Raw genomic sequence first — 22,568 nt, 5'->3', positions numbered from 1 at the left:
AAGTTGGGGAAATCACACTCTAGCGCTGAAAAAAAAGGACTGGTTTTAGACATGGATGGTTCAACACCCTTGGGATTCTACCCAGAATTGAACCCTTGGTGGTCAATATACTAAACTGTTTTATTAACCTTAAACTAATCTGGTCTTTTATTTAAATCAGGTGAGGTTCAGCTCACAGTTTGCAATGAAGTTGGCAATGTTACAATTTTATTTGTATGACTTTTCCAAAACACTGTTCTGTAAATGAATTTTCCTAGTGTAGAACCGCCATAGTAATAAAGTTTAAACTTACCAGAATATGCTTGTGCATTGTTGCACTCTGGAGATGTTGGTCTTGACAGCTATCACTTCCTCCAGAATAGGATAAACTCTAGGTATTTGCAGCCAATCATCTTTTACTGTACTACATAGAAGGAAGTGTCCTGATAGCTTACACGTAAGAAGTGCATGTAAGTATCCTCTGTGAAACTAACCTAATCAACCAGCTTCCCTGCACTGCTAGACTTCAGTTATTTCAACAAGAGCAAGTTGTTCATTCACTCATGTCTTCTTCTAGTCATACCCAGGTATTCTAAAGGCCAGGCTGCCTCATCTCAAACAAGACCAAACAAATAACATGGTGCATCTTGCTGGTGTTTTTCCTTGAGTATCTTCAGGCAAGCAACATCCTTCAACTGTTCCAGCTAGTACAAGACAGCTGTAAAGCAGCAACAAGATTGTGCTTTGGTGTTTGCTGGATATTGCTTTGCAGAGAGCAACTGTTAATTAGAAACAACATGAGTCAGCTCTTTGCTAGTTATCTGTAGTGAATTCTGAACTATTTCTTAAAAATATGCTGCTTACAAATGTATTGGCATCTGCCTGGGGATCATAAACAAAGCTGAAAAAAGTTGGTCCCAAGTAATATGGGACCTCCATTCAATATGTGGAGTTTAGTTTACAGTTGCATACGTTCAGTCATCAGGAAATTTCAATTCTTCCCTTTCACACCTGCACACATCTTTTCTGCTTTGTAAATGCTTGGAGTTGTGTCAAGATGCCAAGAAATTGACAGAAGACTTCAGCCTGCTGTTTGTGCCAAGCATATGGAGATGCTGGGCAGATATGTAGGCTTTTGAACTTAAGGTGTAGAGATTTCATACTCATTTTCTCAAACACATTTACTTACGGTAAAGATCACAGTTTCAGAGCAGCTACACTTCAGACCACTTTCACTCTCTGAGACCCACCATTTTTCATACATTCAGACAGTTCCTAAATATTCTTAACTGTTGTGGTTACAACACCCCTGCTTAATGAAAGCACTAATAGGACAAGCTCAACTTGGAAAATATCTCATCTATAGCCACTGATAGTGATGTACTCAAACCATCTTACTCAGTACTCCACTGTTTGAAAGTTCCTCGTATATCTTATGATCATAGGCTCAGTGCTAGGAAAAAACCAAAACTGATCAACCTGCTAGGAGTTGAGTCCCTGATTAATAGCTCCTGTAAAGACCACTGGAATTTTCTGTGAAAGCACCTTGTCCTAAAAATTATTCCCTGGGCTTTTGTTGTTTTTAAGTTGGATTCCCCTGCTCTCTTTTCTGCTTGTCCTCCACTAAGTCCTATCTCTTAGCAGTGTCTTTTGTAATAAGAGAAGCTAATTTCAGACAAGTAAACTGAAGCACGTGTTTGTTTGTTTGTTTTGCTAAATCAACAAGCAATATCTATTTTAGAGGGAGAGTTAATTATTCTGTGGCAACCATTGCACAACAGACGTGGAATGCAATGTCTTTGGCTGAAGCAGGAAGCTGGCAAACTTCATTGTTCAAATAGAATGAGCATATGAGTTGTGACTTAGGGATCTGAAACCTTTATACAAACTGTAGCATGTTGTTGTTCTTTTTGTGACCAAGAATTACAAGTAAAGTGATCAGACTGTTGATACAGAACTAGGAAAGAGTGAACTAGGCAAAGATCACTAAAATTGCTTTAAAAAGGCCAGTAGAGAATATCTTAATACCGAATGTTTCCTAAGTAAAGGAAATTTGAGATGTGTTTCTACATCAGCACCAATTCTTGGGTGCTTTAAGTACAGACTACTGAACCTGATTAATGTAATTATAAAGCTCTCTCAGAATAAATATGGTTTGTATCCAAAACTTCTATTATATCATACTTTTTGAATATTTGGATTTGTTCTGAGTCAGTAGTTCGACTAGTTGAATGACAGTATTAGGATTATGAAGCATTCTAGCTTCACAATTGTATTTGAAGCAAATAATTCGTATTTGTTATATAGCTTAATTTTCTCTCTTATCTGATTTGGTTTGTTCATTTCATTGAAATTGGCCCTGTTACTTCAGTAATTCTTTTCTGACAGAAGATTTCACTTGGGATATTTCATTTCCAAGGGCAAGGAATGGAATCCTACTCAAAATCATTGAACTGTTTATAAACATGACAGATCCTCTTAGGGTCATTTCCAAAAGACTTAATTTCCTCTGTCCCAGGCTGCAAGTGATGGTTTCTGGATGGGTTTTTTTGGTGAAAGCTTCATTAGTTGTAGTTTTTCTTTTCTAAAAAGATGTCTTCTATAGCCTGTCATACAAAATAATATAAATTCTTAATTATGAGTGATTTGTACTTAAAATGACAGAGAAGTATACCTACTTGCATTAAATCTTAAAGCATACTGGATGTCTCTTTCCATTCAAATGGTGCAGTTGTATTTAACAGAACAGAAAACAGTTTCAGGCAACCAAGATATTTGGTTAATAAATTCTAACAAGTTGGGTACCTGCTGGTTGGCAGAGAATTCTAGGAGAGGGATATCTTGTCATCATGTCATCACTTTATTTAATCCTGCAAAAAGAATTGAACATTGCCTTCATCAAAACTGGTTTGGGTGGTTTGAATATTTTGTGAAGGAAGTTGTGGTTTTAGAATTTGCATACCTAATTTTCGGTTTTTTTTGCTTTGAGCTATTGTTCTGGAATTTACTGAAATGCTTGTTGGTGTCTAAGAAAGCTATAGTGATAACTGCATTGCTAGCAAGCAGCTTGAGAAAATACTGTTCCCTGCATTGCCAGATGATATTGTGACTAACGGTGTTACTGTTTGGAGGAAGAGGAGGGACAGGACCCGGACTGAATTAATAAATGAAAATTTAATGGCTCACTCTGTTTTATTAGTGTGTCTTCTTTCTACAGTACGCTCTATGGAATCTGTTTGCAAATGTGAAAGTTTGTTTTCTTACAGCCTAAGCTTCTTACGTGATGACAAATTTCAAAGAAATAGATTTTGAAATGCATCATGGCTGTCTATTATTGTCTTTATAAGTGAACAAATTGATAAAACTATAGAATTTTTACCTCTTTGTTTTATAAAAATAGAATAAGTGTGCAGTAGCGTGGCAAATCCAGATAATTTCATTATAAATATTCTTTTTCTGAAATTTGCACACTTTTTTCTTTTTCTTTTTTTTTTTTTCCCCTTGTTCCCAAGAACATCTGTGCAGAGGTGATGATTTTTTTCATGCCAGAGTGTCAGGTAAAAGTGGACATTTATATGTAAATTAAAGTTGATAAAGATTTGACATTATCTTTTCATACCAGAGTCTTCACTCATTAAGTTCCCGAGGCTGAAACAGTTCGCTCTTATACTACTTTTGACAATGACTGTTTGAATAACTTTGTTACATTATACTTTGCTGAAGCTTTCTAAAACTACACGATCTGTTATAATTGTTTTTTCCCTCCTTTCCTCTTATCTTTTCTCTTTTCTGTACAGGTGATTTCTATTCACTCCTTTCCAAGCTGCTAGGAGAAAGGGAAGATGTTGTGCATGTGCATAAGCATAACCCTACAGAAAAGGCAGAATCAGATCTTGTAGCTGAGATTGCTAATGTAGTCCAAAAGAAGGATCTTGCCAGAGAGATCACAAATCATGATGAGAGGGACAATACTATTCTTGTCAGAGACAGAATTCACAAATTTCACAGACTAGAATCTACCTTGAGGCCACCAGAGAACAGACATTTCTCTTTACAACAGCCTAAACATGGTGAGGGAAGCTGGGAAAAAGAACATACAGGAGGTGGGTTAGGGGTTAATTTTATACAATGAAATGCAATGTAAGAGCTGTGATCCACATTAGCAAAATCTGAAGGGAATATCGATGCTTGGAAGTATTTTACGTGACAGTTTTCCTTATGGAAATGTTCTCCATTTTAGAGGTATTTCAGTGGGGTTCTTTCCCCCTCCATGGGTTAAGAAAGAATGTATACCAATGGCACAATACTGGTACGTTTTGGAACATAGAGTAATTTTTTTGCTCCCAAGACTTCTACTTAATGATTTGGTATCAATTATGCTAAAACAAGGTAAATACAGGGTATAGTAGTCACGGGAAGTGAAGCATTTTCATTATACAAATAACTACTATAAAATGGTCACTGGGATAATCGATGCATTTTATGAGTTTTCTGATTACCTTGGTTTGTCAGATACAAGATTTTATAAAATTTATTGCTGTAATTCTATCAGACGTTTTTTCTCTCATTCAGAAGGAGTGGTAGTTAATCCTGAAAAATTCTTGAGAAGTAAAATTTTCTGCATATTTATTTCAAATTGGGCTTGGCTGTCCAAATATTCTTGGACAGGCTGGTTTATTATACTAGGATTATAATCCATTCCCTTCAGGTTTCTATGACAGCAGAAATCATGGAAGTATTGTGTTTGTTTTACTTGTGTTTTGGTCTCTGTGATATTGATTGTGCTTAGTCTTACTTGCTAATGTGGAAAGCCAGATAATGCAGCATGTGACGAGTATCTCATAAAAGAAACTGGTATGTATGCATGAAAGTTATCTGTATGCATAAGCTGTAGCAGCACATGCTTGCTTTTATGTTGCAAACAGCCAGCTTGATGTTTCCAAGTACTGTTGCACACAAATATACACCATTTATCATCCATTTGATTTTTATTTCAGTTCAAAATCTTAACATGTATTGTCTCCGCGTATGTGAGATTCTGTTACAGTATTAAAATTCAGCAAAATTCGGGGTTTGTATTTAACAGAAAACCAAAGATGAGGACTTTCCAATGTTATGTTAAATGAGAGCCTGTCAAGTTACTGGCGTAGGGGTAAAAAACAGGTGGGATGTTACCATATGCCTGACGTAAGTGTAAATCATAAATAATTCCATAAGAGACACTGGAATTAAATGCTTGGAAGAGTAGTGTGTGTAGCATTTCTGCAAAACCAGTTTGTTCAGTTCAGACTAATAGCATGTGGTATATAGAGGGGAAAAAAGAAATGTCCTTCTTGTTTTAACTGATCCAGAGGAGGGAGCGTCAGTGAACTGAATAAATGGCTTAGTTGGCACACCATATGGCATGAATTCTAACTACAGAAAGCATTTGCTCAGCTACTGTAGTAGCTATATATTCATTTTGGGGGAATTTGTTGGTGGAGGACTAATTAATAAATGGACTTTCAAATTATGCGATTTTGAGTTACGGCAAAAAGGAAAACTGAAATTATCTTAATTAGCATTAATTTTTTTTTTTTTTTTAGTGTTTGTGATACTGCTAACTACAGAAATTCTGAATGGCAGCAGCTGTCAGCGCCATCTTTTGGCAAAAGAACTTTCATACCCATTAAAATCTTTAAGCACATGTTTAGTTCTGTTTTGGGTAGTATTTATGTATTAGAGGAACAGAACCTTCCATAACAGAATTTTCCTCTTCAGAGGAAGAAGTGGAACATGAAGTGTTTTAACTTGTCTTGCTTTAATAAAAAAAAATTTGCACCCTTCATAACATTCTTTATTATATTGAATTTTAAAAATTCTCAGTATTTCTTAGGACAAGACTGTGGTTGCTGTTAAACTCATTTAACTGTTTAAAAATCACCAGAATTAAAATAGTTGAAAATTTTAAGTCTTGCAAATATTCCAACTTTAAACATGTGACTGGTTTGAAATAGCAAGTGACCAATATGTTAAGTAAGGTTGTTATAAATGTTATGTTTATAATTTATACCACTGCTCTTCCTGCACTGTTGTTATCTTATTACCCTGAGACTGGTAACTGATCAGTCAGGTTGTTCAACATCACTTCAGCCAGTACAATTATACCTCCTAATTAAGGCAAACACTGTAATTTTCCAATTTTTAAAACTCCTTTGTGCAGTGCTTACCTATGATTGTCAAGATTTAAATGACTAGTCTGATGACAGGGAGTAAATGCAACATGACTAAAATTTGTATTGTTAAAGGCTAGCAAGAACTTCCAGAGATTTATGGACAGTAAATTGCAATTTTGCCAATAAAGAAGGCTTTATTCTTTCACTTGTAGAGAGATTAAAAGCTGATTTGCCTTCTAAATCTACATAATTCTTTATAGTTTTATTGTTGAAAGGAATTACTCTAAATTACAAGGTAGAAGATCTGGGACTTAGTTTAGAAATCTCATTTACAACAAAACTGATGTTTTTTGAGTTTTTTTTTTTAAGTAATTGTAAAATATTTTAATGGGGAAAAGTAATTTTCTTTGGTTTTGTGTGTAACTGTTCCACGGACCACTTAGTTTTGTAGGGAATTAATAATCAGTTTTAGACAAATTAAGTCTAAATTTAGTAAGGAATTTTTTGTAAAAAGCTAGATGCCTTAAGATAAACCTGTATTAAAGGACTTTCAGTATGAGACTTTCAAAGGGAAAAGAAAAGATAACAATAATAAACCAATTTTGGAAAAGTGTGAGAAAACCTAAAGGTTGTGTAGAGGCTGGAGTTCTTGTGATTAGCCTGTATTTCACTGTACATTCATTTTATTGTTTTGATCTATCAGAAATCTTTTAGTTCTTTAACTGTAAGTATAAGCATTTTGTATTTTATAGTACATGCCTTTTGAGAGGCTGAATTTTACAGAGGCCAAAATTTAGGCTTCCTATGTTTAGCCTTTTAATTTTTCTAACTTCTTTGGTAAAGGCTCAGAGGCCAAGGGGCACTTTAACATTAAACATACACAAGTTTTCTGCAACTTAACTTAGACTGATATGGAAAGAGCAAGTGAGGAAGCAGACACTGGATCTCCATCCTTTTATTACTTTCAAAATGCTCATGTCCATGAATATACCTGGTGCTGCACCTGCTGTGACCTGCACAGAAGTATGAATACGCACAGAAGTATGAATGTGTATAATTTTTTTCTTAACAGTTTCTCTTTTAGCTTGAAACTTGTGTTCAGTTTCTGATTCCTGTCTTGGATTCGCTGCAGTTGCTGATTGCCGTAGATTTGTCTTAGGTTTGTGTTAGCCTAAAGAGTTTCTCTGTCACCTACTCTAGCTATGGTATCTAAAACTACAAAGGTAAAATATCTCCTAGCCTGTGGTAGGTTTTCAGCACTGGTTTTATCTTCCCCCTGTATAGATTGTTGAAAATGGTTTTCCCTCCAGCCCATCCTTGCTGTTACTCCTCGGACTGCATCTCTTCCAAGTGAAATGGAAGGGTGGGATGTGCTTATCAGAACAGCTGGGTTGCACAGGTGACCTGAAGATTTTGGGCATTGTTTCCCTTTTCATTTTTCCTTTCGTTAGAAGATCACTTCCAGCTGAACCCTCTCAAACTCCTTGGGTGCTGTGTGTTAAGGTCTGTGATCTGCCTTGTTTCAAAGCACTGATGTCCAGGCACTTTGTGAATGGGGACATGTGTTTCACCTGGCTAGATGGTACCCCAGTGATCAGTTTTCAGGATCACACCAAAACACAGAAACTTTGGGTGAACTGAAAGTTGCAAAGTACAGCATGATGCTATCAAACGCATTGAATACTAGTGAAACAGCTCCAGTTTCACGTAACTGCAAAGAAATTGCTTTCTATTCGCCTCCAGTTTGGCTATAAGTACCTACATACAAAGTCTGCACGTTAGAAATACCAGAATTATGCTGAACAAATTAATTTCTGAAAGGAAGGAGTGATGGATTTCCTAACATGTAGGAGGCATTTTAGGATTTGGAGCGTTTTTTTTTTTAATCAGAATTAATGACATTTTTCTTGACATTACATTTTTTATTTTTGGGAATATTGTTCAATTGTCTCTTAATACTGCCAGAGCAACCCAGACCAACCTCTTCCAAATAGCATTTAAGCAGTCTATTTGTGAGAAATTAATCCTTGTAGCCAACGCTCTGCAACTTCTTCAAATTTTGGACTGTTCATGCCTTTAATCAGTGTAAGTCTACTTTTACATAAAATAGAGATTGAAGTAAACATCTTATATTTTTAATTTTAATCTTTAAGTTGAAACTAAATTTGTCTCCCTTAATTAAGGAGTTTTATGATTCAAGACAAACACAAGAAGTATCCGACTTTTTAGTAGTGGTTCACTTGCTAAATCCTGTGCTGTTGATTTCATGTGAAAATCCAATTTGTGTTATTCAAAAACTATCCAGTATTTATTCTTAAAAACAGTGTGTTACGTCATAAACAATGACTGATATTCTACCCTTCTTCATCTCTTTCATCAGATTTAGACATCTATTTCCTAGTCATGCCTATAATATTTGGATTAGGATATGAACACTACCCAGAACTAATGCATATGTTGGCTGTAAGAAATGTCATAGGCAAACTTCACAGAACTACTGTTTTATTTGCTTCTCATGGCTGTTTTTCTTCCCTGTATTTTATTTCCTAGTCTTAAAAGCTTTTTTGAAAAAAGTCATGAATCAACCACTTCTAATATGTAGTTGGTTTAGGGATTAATAATCTTTGTTACGCATTTTTTAATAAAACATTGATAGGTTAATATTTAAATTTACCTGCTGATTTTGGATAGTAGTTGTATATTTTTGTAATCTTTCAATGTAGAAAGTATTCACAGAGCTCCTAAAACTTCTAGAGTCTGTGTGGCTTATGGAGATGGAGAAAAGATGAAGAAAAGAATGGAGTCAAAAGCAGTTTTGAAGTTTCTGTCATCCTATATGTAGCAGGATGCCAGTGCTTGTGCATGCTTTACTATAATAAAACTACGCTTGGAATGAAATTGCAATGCATTAATGGAAATACTGCATGTAAAAAAACGTCCATATAATTCCCAACAGTCTGTACCAAAAGCCAATTAACCATGTTTTTTTATAAATACGCTACATGAATGTCTGTCTTTTGTTTGTTTGTTTCTTTGGTCAGATTTCCACATAGAAGAGGCTGTGGAGTGGCCTGGGTTAGACCTCAAACTAGGTCAAGTTTCTGGCTTGGCTTTGGACCCTGAAAATAACCTAGTTATCTTCCACAGAGGTGATCATGTTTGGGATGAAAAGTAAGTAGATACTCTGCTGAATGGCATGTTAGAAGGTCAAATTGGTGTGTGCTATTTGTATATCTTCTCAAGAAAAGACAAGACATATTGCAGTTCCTTTTCCATTTAAAATTCAGTTCTTTGGCTGAAAATGCCTTTGGGAGGCTCAGAATGGAAGTAGTGACTGACAGTTTCAAGATGATGGGGTTACTAGGTCTTCAGACAGTAAGAATGTGTCTCCAGAGAAAAAGAACATAGTACGTTAGGTCCTTAAACTGTATAACCATGTTAGTATGGTATTCACTGAGATTAATTATCCCTGCTTCTCCATGTTTTTTAGCAGGTCTAATTAGCCTGGGAGAATGATGTTTTAGTATGGAAGACATGCAAAGCTAGCTGCAGTGTATCTTCATTCTTTTTTGTCTTTATGTCCACTGAACAAAATTGGATTGTTATAAGGCACTCTCTCAAAACACGCTTTGTTCAACTCATTTGATAGAATTTACTACATTTAGTGTCACTCAAAACAAAAAAAAGTCCCAACTTTATAATGGCCATTTTTCTAGTGTTTGTAAAGTAATATACTCGAAGGTATATTATTTTAAGAACAGAACATTCCAAATAGAGTATAGTGTCCTTATTTGTACAGTGTCTTTATGTCTTTGAGCTTTAAAATAGTATGTCTAACTGTTTAGATGGACACTTTGGAAAAAATACCATGAAATTGTAACAGAACACTGGGAGGAAATAGTATTGGCCTGTAACAGAATATTATGTAGTACCCTTTTTAAATGTGCTTTTTTTATCTTCTTTTTAAGCGTCTGTTCTCCATATATATAACTATAAGGCTAAACAGTAGGGTTTTTTCCAACTCCCGATGAATTCATTTTAAGATAGCATAGTTTCTGAAAATAAGAGGAGGCAGCTTTCTCAGCTGTATAATAACAAATTATGCTTAGAATACTGTTTTATGGAGGAAGGTAAGTTCTTTGGATTTTTAGCTAAATAACATAATGCAGCAGATAAGGCAATCGTTTATGTCTCGTGCGTTATATCAGTGATCACTCCAGCTCAAGTATATATAAATATAGACCAATAAATTTGAAAGGATGACGCATGCTGCAACTTGTATTACTCAAGCTTTAAGTAAAATCTGATACTGATTTGGTTTTTTTCATCCTCCTACGCATGAACGTAAGTGCTGTTCTTTGTGTCATTGAAGAAAGAATTGAAAAAATACTTGAAAATAGGCTGGCAGTTGTATTCATTTCTTACTTCTGAAATATGTACTCTTGAGTGTCTGGTGACTGAGGTATACCCACAACCCAAGCACAAAACTGGAGTTTGAGACCAAGCAGTATTTGGAGAGCCTACAGATTTTAAACAAAACAAAAAACCATCACGTTCCCTAAAATAGCAAGTGAACATAATGAATCAGCCATGTCGAGAGATGGTGTGGGTGCAGAAGAAGATCAGAGCTGTGGTCTGGAGTCTGCCAATCTATGTATCTACCAGCTCTGTTGGGTAATTCTACAGGTTCTCTTTTAACTCAGCCCTGTCCTTGCAGCAGTCCTTGACTTGTTCATATTCTGAGTATTTCTAGTCTGTGGTTATTGGACTTCCCAGAAAAATGCTTTATGTTATATTTAGCATTAGTAGTGTTCATCTGTACATCAGTCCTGTGTGGGAGCTTGCCATATTTGCCATTATGTGGTGACTGAAGTTGGAACAAAGTAAAACTGCCTGGCCTTGTAAATATGATCAGAAGCATTCAGTCCCATATACGTAACCAGCATGTAAGATGAGCTGTTATTAACTGAAGCTGGTTATGGGTTTTCTGTAAAGAGAACTACACATGAAATCCTAATTCATTTCAGAGCAGTTTTGTTCTTCTTGTGAAGCACAGTTAATCGATACAGAGGAAACGTAGTGTTGGTAGGAGCCCTTAAATCAGATAGGCTAAAACTTCTGTAAGCCTGTTTATATAGAGTATTGTGACTTTAAAACAGTATATTTGGGAAACATGCCTGTGGTTAAGATGTTGTTCCCTATCTTGTGGCTCAGAGCAGAGGCACACAGAAGTGCACTCAGCCAGTCAGCCTTCCCTTTTTATCTTCGGGTACGTCATAGAATCATAGAATTGTTTAGGCTGTAAAAGACCTTTAAGATCATCCATCCAACCACTAACCTAGCACTGCCAAGTCCACCACTAAACCATGTCCCTAAGCGCCACATCTACACGTCTTTTAAATACCTCCAGAAATGATGACTCAACCACTTCCCTGGGTAGCCTGTTCCAATGCTTGACAACCCTTTCCGTGAAGAAATTCTTCCTAATGTCCAATCTAAACCTCCCCTGGCACAACTTGAGGCCATTTCCGCTCATCCTATCACTTGTTACTTAGGAGAACAGACCGACACCCACCTCACTACAACCTCCTTTCAGGTAGTTGTAGAGGGCAATAAGGTCTCTCCTGAACCTCCCTTTCTCCAGACTAAACAATCCCAGTTCCCTCAGCCACTCCTCATAAGACTTGTTCTCTAGACCCTTCACCAACTTCATTGCCCTTCTTTGAGCACCTCAATATCTTGTAGTAAGGGGCCTGTGAAATAGTCTGGGAACCCTTTCATGGGTTGTGCTGAAAAGGAGGGAGTATATGTGTTCTCATTTTTCAATAAAAAGGAATAAAAAATGAATATTTGAAAGGGGTTTATCATGACTATTGTATGGGGAGGGATAAAAAGTTATCAGACTTGTAAGTTAATGTTTACAATTAGCTGTGAATACACAGTTAATTGAGTATAATATTCCTTCCCAAATCATAAATGTGATGAATCAATCAAGCCTGAAAGCCCAGAATTTATTTTCTCTGTTTCAGTGCTTCATCAGCATAGTATAGAAACAAATTAAACAAAAAATATCTGTGCTGTTAGGCAATGCACAAATGTTTCCAATGCATTATTAATATATGCCATAAAAGCTGGATCCTCATTCAACTAAATATAGGTGGATGAATGGTCTGTGCTGTTTTATAAGGCAACTTCAGTCTGCTTTAGATTGCAAAAGCAGTTATACAATGACAAGCCCTATAATACAGTAGCAGCTTTTCAGTGGCTGTAGCATTCCTTCTGTGCATGATTTAAAAAAAAAACCCTTTTAAATAAGTCAATGATGTTTTACCACATCATCTCCTCAGTTTCAGAACAGTCTTTGCTATATGCAGTGTGTGCTGTTCGGAATGAAAAAAATTAGAACTATTCATCTGGCTGAGCAGTGAATTGGTTGGAAGTTATTTTGTATTTTGTGATGAAAAATGTATACTGTTCATGCAATTTATAAAAGGCATAATAAAAAATACGAACTGTATTCTTAAGAAGCTAGGCAGGTTAATTTAGGCTGAGCACAGTACCACAATGGTGATGGATATTGATCAATAATAGAGCTCAAGCTTGTGCCTTCAGGGGTTATGAGGTCAGGTGCTCTGTCTGACTTTAATATGTAGTCCACCAGAAGGACATTAGATTTAGCAATAAATTGTTTGTATTAGTGTGAAGTGGCTGCTGAGAAGTAGAAAAATAGCTGTGGAATTACATTGGGGTTTGAAATTAGAAGTAGTGACATATGCAGCATATTTTAGTTGCCCTTTGATATCAAACTGTAGAACCTATTAGAAAATCATGCTGCAGAGCAATATGACATATAATAGTAAGGTGTTCAGTTATTTTGTTTGGTTGGTTTTGGTCTTGCTTCTTTTAAGCTAGCGGTAGTCAGCATAGTTTGTGTCCTTATTTATCAGTTGAAACAAAGGAACATTGACTACCTGGGAAATTGGTCTCAAAACCTGGGAAGGAAAGAGTGACTGTGATTCTGTAGCATGCCAGTCTTCCTCCTAGAAGAGGATATTTGGCAGGGAGAAGATGCATGGAAGATCACTCCCATGAACTCATTTAAAGTTCACTAGCTTCCTTTGCATAAAATGCCATACAATCTCTTATTTACACTGAAAGCACTCGGTTCCCAGAAGAGCTGGGTAGTTTGTTAGTAGGGAATACTTAGAAGTCTGGACAGCGCTGTAACAAAGACCAAAATCGTAATAAGGAGAGCCAATCATTTTTTTAAGTTGTCTAGCTAGCCAGTTCTCCAGCGATATAGTCTTGTTTTCTGAGGGTTTTTTGTACAATACCTACCATCACTAAGATTCTCTGCTGTGAGTAGCTGTGCTGATTAATACTAACCTTAACAATAACATGAGTTCAGTCTGTCCAGTGTTGGTTCTCCAGTTGTGGTCATCCATACCTAGAGCAAGTCCTTACGAGTATTAGACTCCTTTTTAAATAAAACTGTTTAAAACCAAGAGAACTTGTTATGGAAGATTACTATCAGTAATGGTAAAGAATAAAACACCTGCTGAACCATGGTCAAACAAGCAGTTCATGTCGAACAAGCCTACATCAGTGGGCCATTATGTGCCAGTACCGTTTACCCTATGTCTCCCTATAGCATCATGGCAGAGTGTTTAGGAGGGCTCAGTAGAGAGTCTTGGTAACTATCACCTTGTGCTTAACCATTCATCATGAAAAGGATTTACTGATTTCTATCAGAAATTAATTAAATAGTCACAGATAGTTACCATATATAATGGCAATATCTAAATACTATTTTTTAATTGTAGCCTATGTAGAAACTTAAACACATCCTGTCATGATTTTTCTGGTTATATATGAAGCCAGTATTGCTTTTCCACATTGAAAATTCTAGACATATAAATACTTAATGTTATGGAGAGGTGAGGCCACTAGGACTGTACAATATAAAGTTTTAATAGCTTTATTCATAGCCTTCTCTGTGACTACAAAATATATTCTTGTTTACCAAGTTGCATCAATCATAGCTGGATTTCTCTTGGGATTAACAAATGGATTTAAAAATACAAGGTGGGAGAGGGGAGTACATCTTGTATTCACACATTTTTCATCTAACATTTAAACTTAAATTATATTCAAAATATTTTACACTCTACTTACCTTCACTAAATGCTGAACGTATATTTCAACAAGTTAGAGTAATAGCCAACTTCTCCGAAGGGGTACAGACAACTATATTTTTTATTCTTTGTTAAGTATATGATAATTTTATGCCTAGTAAATGTCTCCTGGAAAGTTAATCCCGGTTCTTAATATCTGAAATAGTGACATCTTTAAACATTGTTTATTAATATATTCCACATACCCTGAAAATTGAGTGTAGAGTTGTGGGGATAGGAGAAATACGTATCATATCCTATAGTCTTCTGCAAGCACACTCTGAAAAGAGTAAGACTTGAATCTTACAGTAGTAAGCTCTAGCAAAATATTGAATTGTGTTTGAAAAAAGAAAAAACAAAAGACATGCAAACATGCACGCACTGCCTTAGACAGTACAAGGTATACCTGTTCATACTGGCAATTATGTCCTGGAGATTAGCTGTATTTTTACTTAAGCTATATTGTTTGATTTCCCATTTCTGTTTTGCCACAGCAAAGAAAAGAAAAAAAAGGAAGAGTTTTTTGCTTGCTTGTTTTAGGATTATCTTAATTGTCGCTGTGTTGATTTGGTGCTCCTTTAATTTGGAAGTCATAGCCTCAGTAGGAAATGCAGACATCCAACACTGTAACTCTTACAATCATACAATAATGTAATAAGGCTTATTTAAAGAAAAAAAGAAGCCAATAACCCCACACTGGAATTAAACTACAAAACTCGCCTTTAAGTTGCATGTGTATTGTTCGTCAGTGGAACACTCTAATGCTGGCTTTCTGTTCCACTATTTTTGTGTAGTTCTTTTGACAGGAAATTTGTTTATCAGCAAAGAGGACTTGGACCAATTGAACAGAACACAATTCTTGTCCTGAATCCAGGTGATGCAAAACTGCTTCATTCCACGGGCAAAAGTCTGTAAGTTGTTTTTGCTTTTATCAATAGAATTAACATTTTTCTATATTTTACTCCAAAAATTCCCCAAGCCCATTTTCACATATGTTTTATACTACATTGTGTGATTGTAGCCTCTGAGTTTATTTAAATAAATAAATAAATAAAAATTACAAAATCAACAACTAATAAAAGTAATTTGGCATTTTTACCGCCTCTGCTTTCTAGCAATTCATACAATTTCATCTACCAGCCAGATTAACAGAAATGCAGAGCTCATGAATATTGTACATTGTCCTTAAAGATACCAAATAATTAGCCTGAGTGAGATACCAGAGATCAACTGAATTTCAGAGCTGAGACACTCTTGTCAAGAAAATTCTATTCTGTAAAGGTATCTTTTTCATTAAATACTACAGGTAGTTAGTGTGTACAGCATTTGTTGATCTGTAGATAAAAAGTGAAATCTTCACATCTACATCATTCTTCCTGAAAGAGTGTCATTAACTTGAATCTTCTGCATTGTGCTTGCAGATTTTATTTACCACACGGTTTGAGTATTGATAAAAATGGTAACTACTGGGTCACTGATGTAGCTCTCCATCAGGTATGTTTTTGAAGGAACTTAATATTTTGCCAAAAAATGTTTGTTTTCCTAGAGATTTGTTATAAATTATTTGTCTAGGCCTGCTAAGATAAACATTAAGAATATGCCTACAGAAATTGACCCCTATGGCCTTCATGGAGTATAGCTGTGTGTTGAATAATTTCCTACATGAAGTTAGTATTCAGAAATAAAAGTATCTGTTTTAAAACAATGATTCTTTTGAAAAAGAACAGATTTTTCTGCTACATCTTTGCTTATCAATTCTCTTATGTACTTAAACTAACTCGTTTGCTGTGATCACAGGAAATTTATGCAGAAATTTCCTGGAATCAAGACTATTGAAAAACTGGTAATAGCTGTCATAGTCAATATATTAAGGCTATGTTTGATAGATAAATTTATTTTATACACAGTAATAGATATTTTTCCATAGGCAGTCATCCCTCTTATATTTCACCTTCCATAACTGAAGCCTATTCTCTTTTCCCATTGACTAAAAAAAAGGTTTTCAAACTGGGAGCAGATGACAAAGAACCGTTACTGATCTTAGGGGTGGCTTTGCAACCAGGCAGTGACAGAAATCATTTCTGTCAACCAACTGATGTGGCCGTGGATCCGATCACTGGCAGCATTTATGTCTCTGATGGCTACTGTAACAGTCGAATCATTCAGTTCTCTCCAAATGGATTGTACGTGATGCAGTGGGGAGAAGGTACAGGTCAGAGCTCTTGGTACTTTACCCGTACTGCTGTTATCATGAACTCATCATGAACCATGAGATTGCTGAAGTTACTATTACTTTCATCTATAAATTTCTATTAATGAAATACTTTCCAGGCCCTAGCTGAATGTCAGCCGTGTCATTGCATTCCAATTTTCTGTCTTCTATTCATACAGCTACTCGTATGTAGTTATATATTCACTAAAAATAAAAAATAGGAATTTGTTAGCATGCTTTCAGTACAAGTATTGGCATGTCCTATCTTATCAAGAAAGTGTTCTAACTTTCAGAAAAACCTTATTTTTTCTTAAATGTTTGATCAAATAGTATAAGCCTTTACCATTTTTACAAGATTTATGCCATGATCCCATCTGTTTTAAGTTTTGTGAGTAATTACATTTCTGCCTGACTCAGATTTATTTATCAGGCGTTAAACTATGCCAAATATTATAGGGAAATAGCGAATTCATAAATTCAGGTTTTACAAAGACAATGCAAAAGACCACCACAGTTCACCTACCTAAATGAGTAGAGCTGCTAGGAGAAGAAAGCAAGCTACCTTTATTCTTTTCCCAATGTTATATTGCGTTATGTGATGTATTGCTGTTTCTAAGCGAAACTGATAGTTTCAGTGTGTACTTTAACACAAACCTGGATATTTTGTATTGCAGAGACTTCTTTAGGCAGAGCCAGACCTGGACAGTTTCATATCCCTCACAGCTTAGCCCTGATCCCCGACTTCAGTCAGCTGTGTGTTGCAGACAGGGAAAACGGTCGAATTCAGTGCTTCAGGTTAGAGACTGGGGAGTTCGTAAGAGAGATCAAGCACAAATCGTTTGGAAGAGAGTTGTTTGCAGTTTCATATGTTCCAGGTAACCTTTTTTCCTGTTCTTCAGATTTCAAGTAGTTGCTTTATGCCAGTATGTCACAGTACACAGTGTTATTTCATGAAAGTGCTCTCATGTTATCTTAGGCCAGCTATTTATTCTCTTTCAAAGTAGAGCTGATGTAATGGAAAATTTTGGAACTCTCCTGTTTTCCTATTTGCGGGATGAGGGAAGCTTGCAAATAATCTCTGCTTCTGACAAATGACTGATTAGATTCCCTAAATGTGATGTCAACAAGTAGATGGTCTTGTTTGCTTCCTAGTGACTGCACAGTCAATAATTAGTTAATAATACTGTTTTAAAATATTCATTTCAAGCTCCATTGAAGAGAGCAAAACAAAGAGTTCCAAACTATGAAGAAAAGTTTTGGCTTTCATAAAACAAAAAATCTGAAAGCAAACAGTTTGAAAAAGTTGTGTTTTTTAATATCACAATCTGGTTAACAATTACTGTATTAAGTTTTTGGGTTAAATTTTCAATACCGAAGGTAATGTAAATGTTAAAAACTGGATGAGGAATTTTGGCATGTGAGGCTCCTGACTCTGTAATTGATATGAAATTTAATATCAGGGTTATCTCTCTTGCATCTGCCAAGAACAAAAGAATTGATGTACTGGATGACATATTTGATACCTATAGCCCAGTGCTCTGCCCAGTGGCAGCAAGAGAGGCATTCTAAGGAGAATGTGTAAGCCTGGCTGCATTTTGTGGTCCGTTCCTCTCCTACTCCCCAGGCATCCACAAGCACTTATTTAAAGGTGTTACAAGGTAGCTCCTGACCTCTTCTTCGTAGTATCTTTCTATAGACCTATTGCCCATGAGTTTTCCTAGTCCCATTTTGAACTGGCTTGTACCGTCTGCCTTCTTGACCTCCTGCAGTTACAGGCTCTGGAAGTTCACTATCCACTTTATTTTTTTAATTTAAAAAAGTGACCTAGTTTCATTGAGTGCTTCTCAGTCCCAGTATTTTGAGAGTTGGTGAACAGCAGTTCCACACTCCCCATATCTGCTGCCTCTTAGCCTCCTCTGTTCCAAACCAAAGAACCCCAGCCACCTTAGTCTCTCCCCATAAGCCATTTAATTGCTTCAGCCCCTTGACTATTGTAGTTGCCTTTCTCTTCTAGCATCTTTAACTTCATTAGGACCTTCTTGAGATGCAGAGAATAAAACAGCACTCGGTACTCAAGATGTGGGCATGCTAAGTTTTTGCATAGTGGCAGAACTGTCCCCTCCATTCCTAATTCTCCTGCTGATGATGCCCAACATTCTGTTGAAATGTACACAGAGCCAAAGATTTCAGTGATGGCTTAGAGATGTCTCTCCTAAGTTGTAGCTGCCAGTTCCAAGCTAAACATCATGTAGGCATGATCTAGATTATTTTTTCACAGAAGCATCACTCTACATTTGTCTTTGCTGAAGCTCTTCTGCCATCTGTTTGACAACTCACTTATTTTTATAAACAGTCTTTCCAGACTTTCTCAATATCATCAAGCTTTTGACTACTCCGCAGAACTCAGTACCTTCCTCAGACTGGGAGATGTCACTGTTTACCCCATTCTTCAGGTCACTGATGAAGACTATTGAATGAAATTGTTTCTGGCTCTGATCCCTGCAGGATCGCATTACTCAGACTTCTCTATCCTGAAAAATGATAAGCTCTGCCCTTAAGCTCTGCTCTTTGCTTCCTGTTCATTAATGGATCTTTCATTCAGGCCTGTGACAACTCACATTCTTTAATAACCCTTGATGCACAACCTTGTCAAAGGCTTTCTGAAAATCCGAGTATGTCTACAGAATCTCCTTTCCCTGTGTGCTTTTTCTCCCCGTTCAGAGAGGTGAGGTACAATTTCCCCTCAGAGAAGCCATACCAGCTTGTTTCCGACAGGCCACACTTACCCATGTCTTATTCTTCATTATGGATTCTACCATCTTACTGGGGATGGAAGCCCAGTAAGTAGTGTAGTTCCCAGGCGCCCTTTTGAGCCCTTCTTGTAGGTGGGCATTACTTCGGCAGTCTGCTAGTCTTTTGAAGGAGTGGCTATTTGCAGTGCCAGGTTACTCAGCTTGGCCTGAGGTCTGGAATTTCACATATGAGTTCCTTCTGAACTTGAGTGAATGCCATCCAAACCTGGTGAATTATTAACCTCCAACTTGTCTAACACCTTTTGTGTATCACCTTCCAGTTAAGCTGGCTCCTCTGACCTTTTTGCTACAAAAAAACATGGAGTGTCAGAATCTCCCCAACATATTCAGCTGACAAAAACTGAGCTTCTCTGCCACAGGCCCCTCATCCCTGAGTCCCCCTTTCACCCCTTTTCCTTGTGTGGTCCCACTGATTCCCTAGCTGACTTTCTGCTTTTGATGCATTTAAAGACCTTCCTGTTATCAGATCAAGCATCCTTAGAAAAGCATTCTTCAGATTTTTTTTTTAACCCTTTCACATTCTTTTTACATTTAAGCAGTCTGCAAAATATTGCCTTGCTTGTTCTTCTCATTTGGACGGAGCATGCATCTCTTAAACGCCAAGCTTTCACCTGTTATAGCTTACTTAACTTTCCTCTTGTGATTTAGTTTCCTATTGAGTTACCTTTCTGTCTGTCTCTGTCTCTGTCTTTCTCTCAGACAGACTTTTTTCGTCTATACTATTACAATTCATCTTCACTGTAGTTTGCTGTGTTGGTGGTTGTAGTTGCTTTGGGTTGTTAAAGCAAATCTAATGTTGTTGCAGGTGGTCTCCTCTTTGCAGTTAATGGAATGCCTTATCCTGGAGAGGCAGAACCAGTGCAAGGATTTGTGATGAACTTCTCTACTGGAGAAATAATTGATACTTTCATTCCACTTAGAAAGGTAGAGTATTGCATGGTGCATATAATTATATATATGAGAATGTTGGTAGCATTCTACTTCTCCAACTTTCATAAGACTATTACAGGAAATAAGATGTTTTATAATGTAAGGTATTCAAAAGGAATTCTTTATAATATTAACTTAATAAAGACACTAGAACTTTGGTTCTAGTTTCTACATGTGGTTCACGTTCAAAAATTATACTGCCCTCAAGATGATTCCTACAGATAATATCTTCAGTCAGGATAAGCCTACTTTATTGCTGTCAGACAGTTCTTAAGAACTAATTTAAGAGAAGAATGAATGACTTGAAATATTCATATATTTAGATGCTAGTAATATGTCAAAAAATAGAGTGTATTCCTAAGCAGAAATAAAATTCAACTGTATGGTTACATCCCTTCTTTACAGAAGATTAGTGTGGAAGTTAAGGCTAAATGTCATTCATACAGTATTGTACGTAAAAATTATGTTTATTTAAAAAAAAAAGTTTCCATGTATTGTCTTCGACTAAAGAATGAATGTTAAGATTCCCATTTCTGGGTAACAGATATATACTCTTCTACTTGCAGTCCAGTTTTAAATTATATAAGAGAGAGGGTTGTTTTTTTCCTGAGTATAGCAAATAGCTGTGTTGCATACAAACTCTGAAAAAACTAAATATGTGGACTTGAAACCAAGATTCGTGGTTTTTTAAATATATATTTCACAGGATAAAATGGAATGCAAGAATATAAATGTAAATATTATAAATATAAAATTGTTTAGCATGAATACATGTTATTATCCCTGGAGAAGGCAAACATACAATAGAAATGGCATTCCTCTCCCTTCACTCATGTTAATCCTTCACACCAGCACCTGCTGTGTTTTCCAGTCTAAGGACTGAATGTGACCAGTCTCAAGTTCAGTCTTAAAGAGGCCTCATGAATGTGTAGACACTTACGAGTAACCTGTGACTGCTTATCTTCACAGAGCTTTGAGATGCCACATGATGTTGTTGCTTCAGAAGACAAAACAGTATTTGTTGGAGATGTTCATGCTAAAGCAGTGTGGAAGTTTGCATCCACAGAAAGTATGTTCTTTTTGTTTTTAATGTCACAACTTCACATTTTGTATCTTCAGATCAGTACCACTTACCTGGTACCACTGGCAAAGAACCTGGTGGCGTAATGACAATGATTTAAGTACACTACAAGCTCTGCCTGCAGAAGTTGTGTGCTACAGCTTAGTTTTCATTAAAAGACCATTCTTTAGCGTTGCTGCATGCTCTGTCAAAGGAGAGTCCTGAGCGCATTAGTTCGTTTGTTGCAGGAGGAATCAAAATGTATTTGCCTCTATCCCTTGTCATGTCAGTACCTGCTTAAACAAAAGCACGACTCTAGCATTTTAGTGATTTTAATGTATCATTTGCTGAGAAGTCAACTGCTTCCTTTGAGGTTATCATATAGGAAGCTCTCAGGGGCTGAAGTAAAAACACAAGTCAACTTAAAATTTATATTCATTTCATTGGGAGTATTCGTTACTAGAAAATGAATCTAGTATAATTTGAAGTCCTATTTCCATGAAGTGGAAACACTTCCCAGTTTTAATCTAGTAACCCCCAAGCCAAGCAGCCTAACTTCAGGGCAGGGGACCTGATTAGTCAGACATTGATTTAGTAGGATTCAGAGAGAGATTAGATATTTTACAGAAATAAAAATATAATCCACTGTTACATTATATTGGATAAAATATGTACGAGAGAGAGAAAGCCTCAGGCTTCAGGGTGTTAGTCAACCAGTAAGAGTCTGCTGTTATAAATGAACTTCTGACTAAGCCATTTATTCCATATTTGACTGTTTATAATTCATGGGTTTTCCTTTGGGGCATCTGGTATGAGCCGCTGTTAATAACAGGAAACGGGACCAGATAAATTGTAATTCTGACTGGTTATGGCTTTTTCTGTATCTGGTAACCTGAACAAGAACACTTCTAGGCTTTTATTCAAAGAAACATGAGAACAAAAAAATAATGGAATTATTCATCACTTACAGGTTAGATGAGGAAAGTCCTTGTATATCATTTTCTTTTGCAGCAGTATAAAACTGCAGTAGCTAAGGAGCCCTGATTCAGCCAGCCTTTAATCCATCATGAGTTTGATTATAATTAACAGTGTTATTTTTGTGGGAATCCCTGAACCTTTACACGTGCCCATAAAATCTCTCTGTGGCATCAGAGTTAATTATTGCAAACACCTTTCATGAATCAAGCTCTTTTCTTTTTTCCATGGCCTTGTGAGCTTCAGAAGAAGGTGAAGTTCAGATGCTGA

General features: G+C 36.3%; 1 protein-coding gene across 9 annotated transcripts in view; it reads left to right on the top strand.

Moving 5' to 3' along the window:
• PAM (peptidylglycine alpha-amidating monooxygenase) overlaps nucleotides 1-22,568 on the top strand; it is a 138,753-nt gene that overhangs the window by 110,478 nt on the left and 5,707 nt on the right. For 3 of the 9 annotated variants that reach the window (XM_075137172.1, XM_075137173.1, XM_075137170.1), the window contains exons 15-21: nucleotides 9,176-9,305; nucleotides 15,103-15,219; nucleotides 15,730-15,802; nucleotides 16,307-16,514; nucleotides 17,195-17,395; nucleotides 20,139-20,257; nucleotides 21,233-21,332. In XM_075137172.1, the coding sequence (XP_074993273.1) occupies nucleotides 9,176-9,305; nucleotides 15,103-15,219; nucleotides 15,730-15,802; nucleotides 16,307-16,514; nucleotides 17,195-17,395; nucleotides 20,139-20,257; nucleotides 21,233-21,332 (948 nt within the window). Of the gene's footprint in view, nucleotides 1-3,776; nucleotides 4,083-9,175; nucleotides 9,306-15,102; nucleotides 15,220-15,729; nucleotides 15,803-16,306; nucleotides 16,521-17,194; nucleotides 17,396-20,138; nucleotides 20,258-21,232; nucleotides 21,333-22,568 lie in introns of all 9 variants that reach the window. The other 6 variants (XM_075137168.1, XM_075137166.1, XM_075137167.1 and 3 more) reach the window with 3 other exon arrangements.

Source organism: Calonectris borealis, chromosome Z, assembly GCF_964195595.1.
Source record: "Calonectris borealis chromosome Z, bCalBor7.hap1.2, whole genome shotgun sequence".
NCBI lineage: Eukaryota > Metazoa > Chordata > Aves > Procellariiformes > Procellariidae > Calonectris > Calonectris borealis.
The sequence above is the reverse complement of the archived record's forward strand: the minus strand, read 5'-3'. Positions and strand labels throughout refer to the sequence as shown.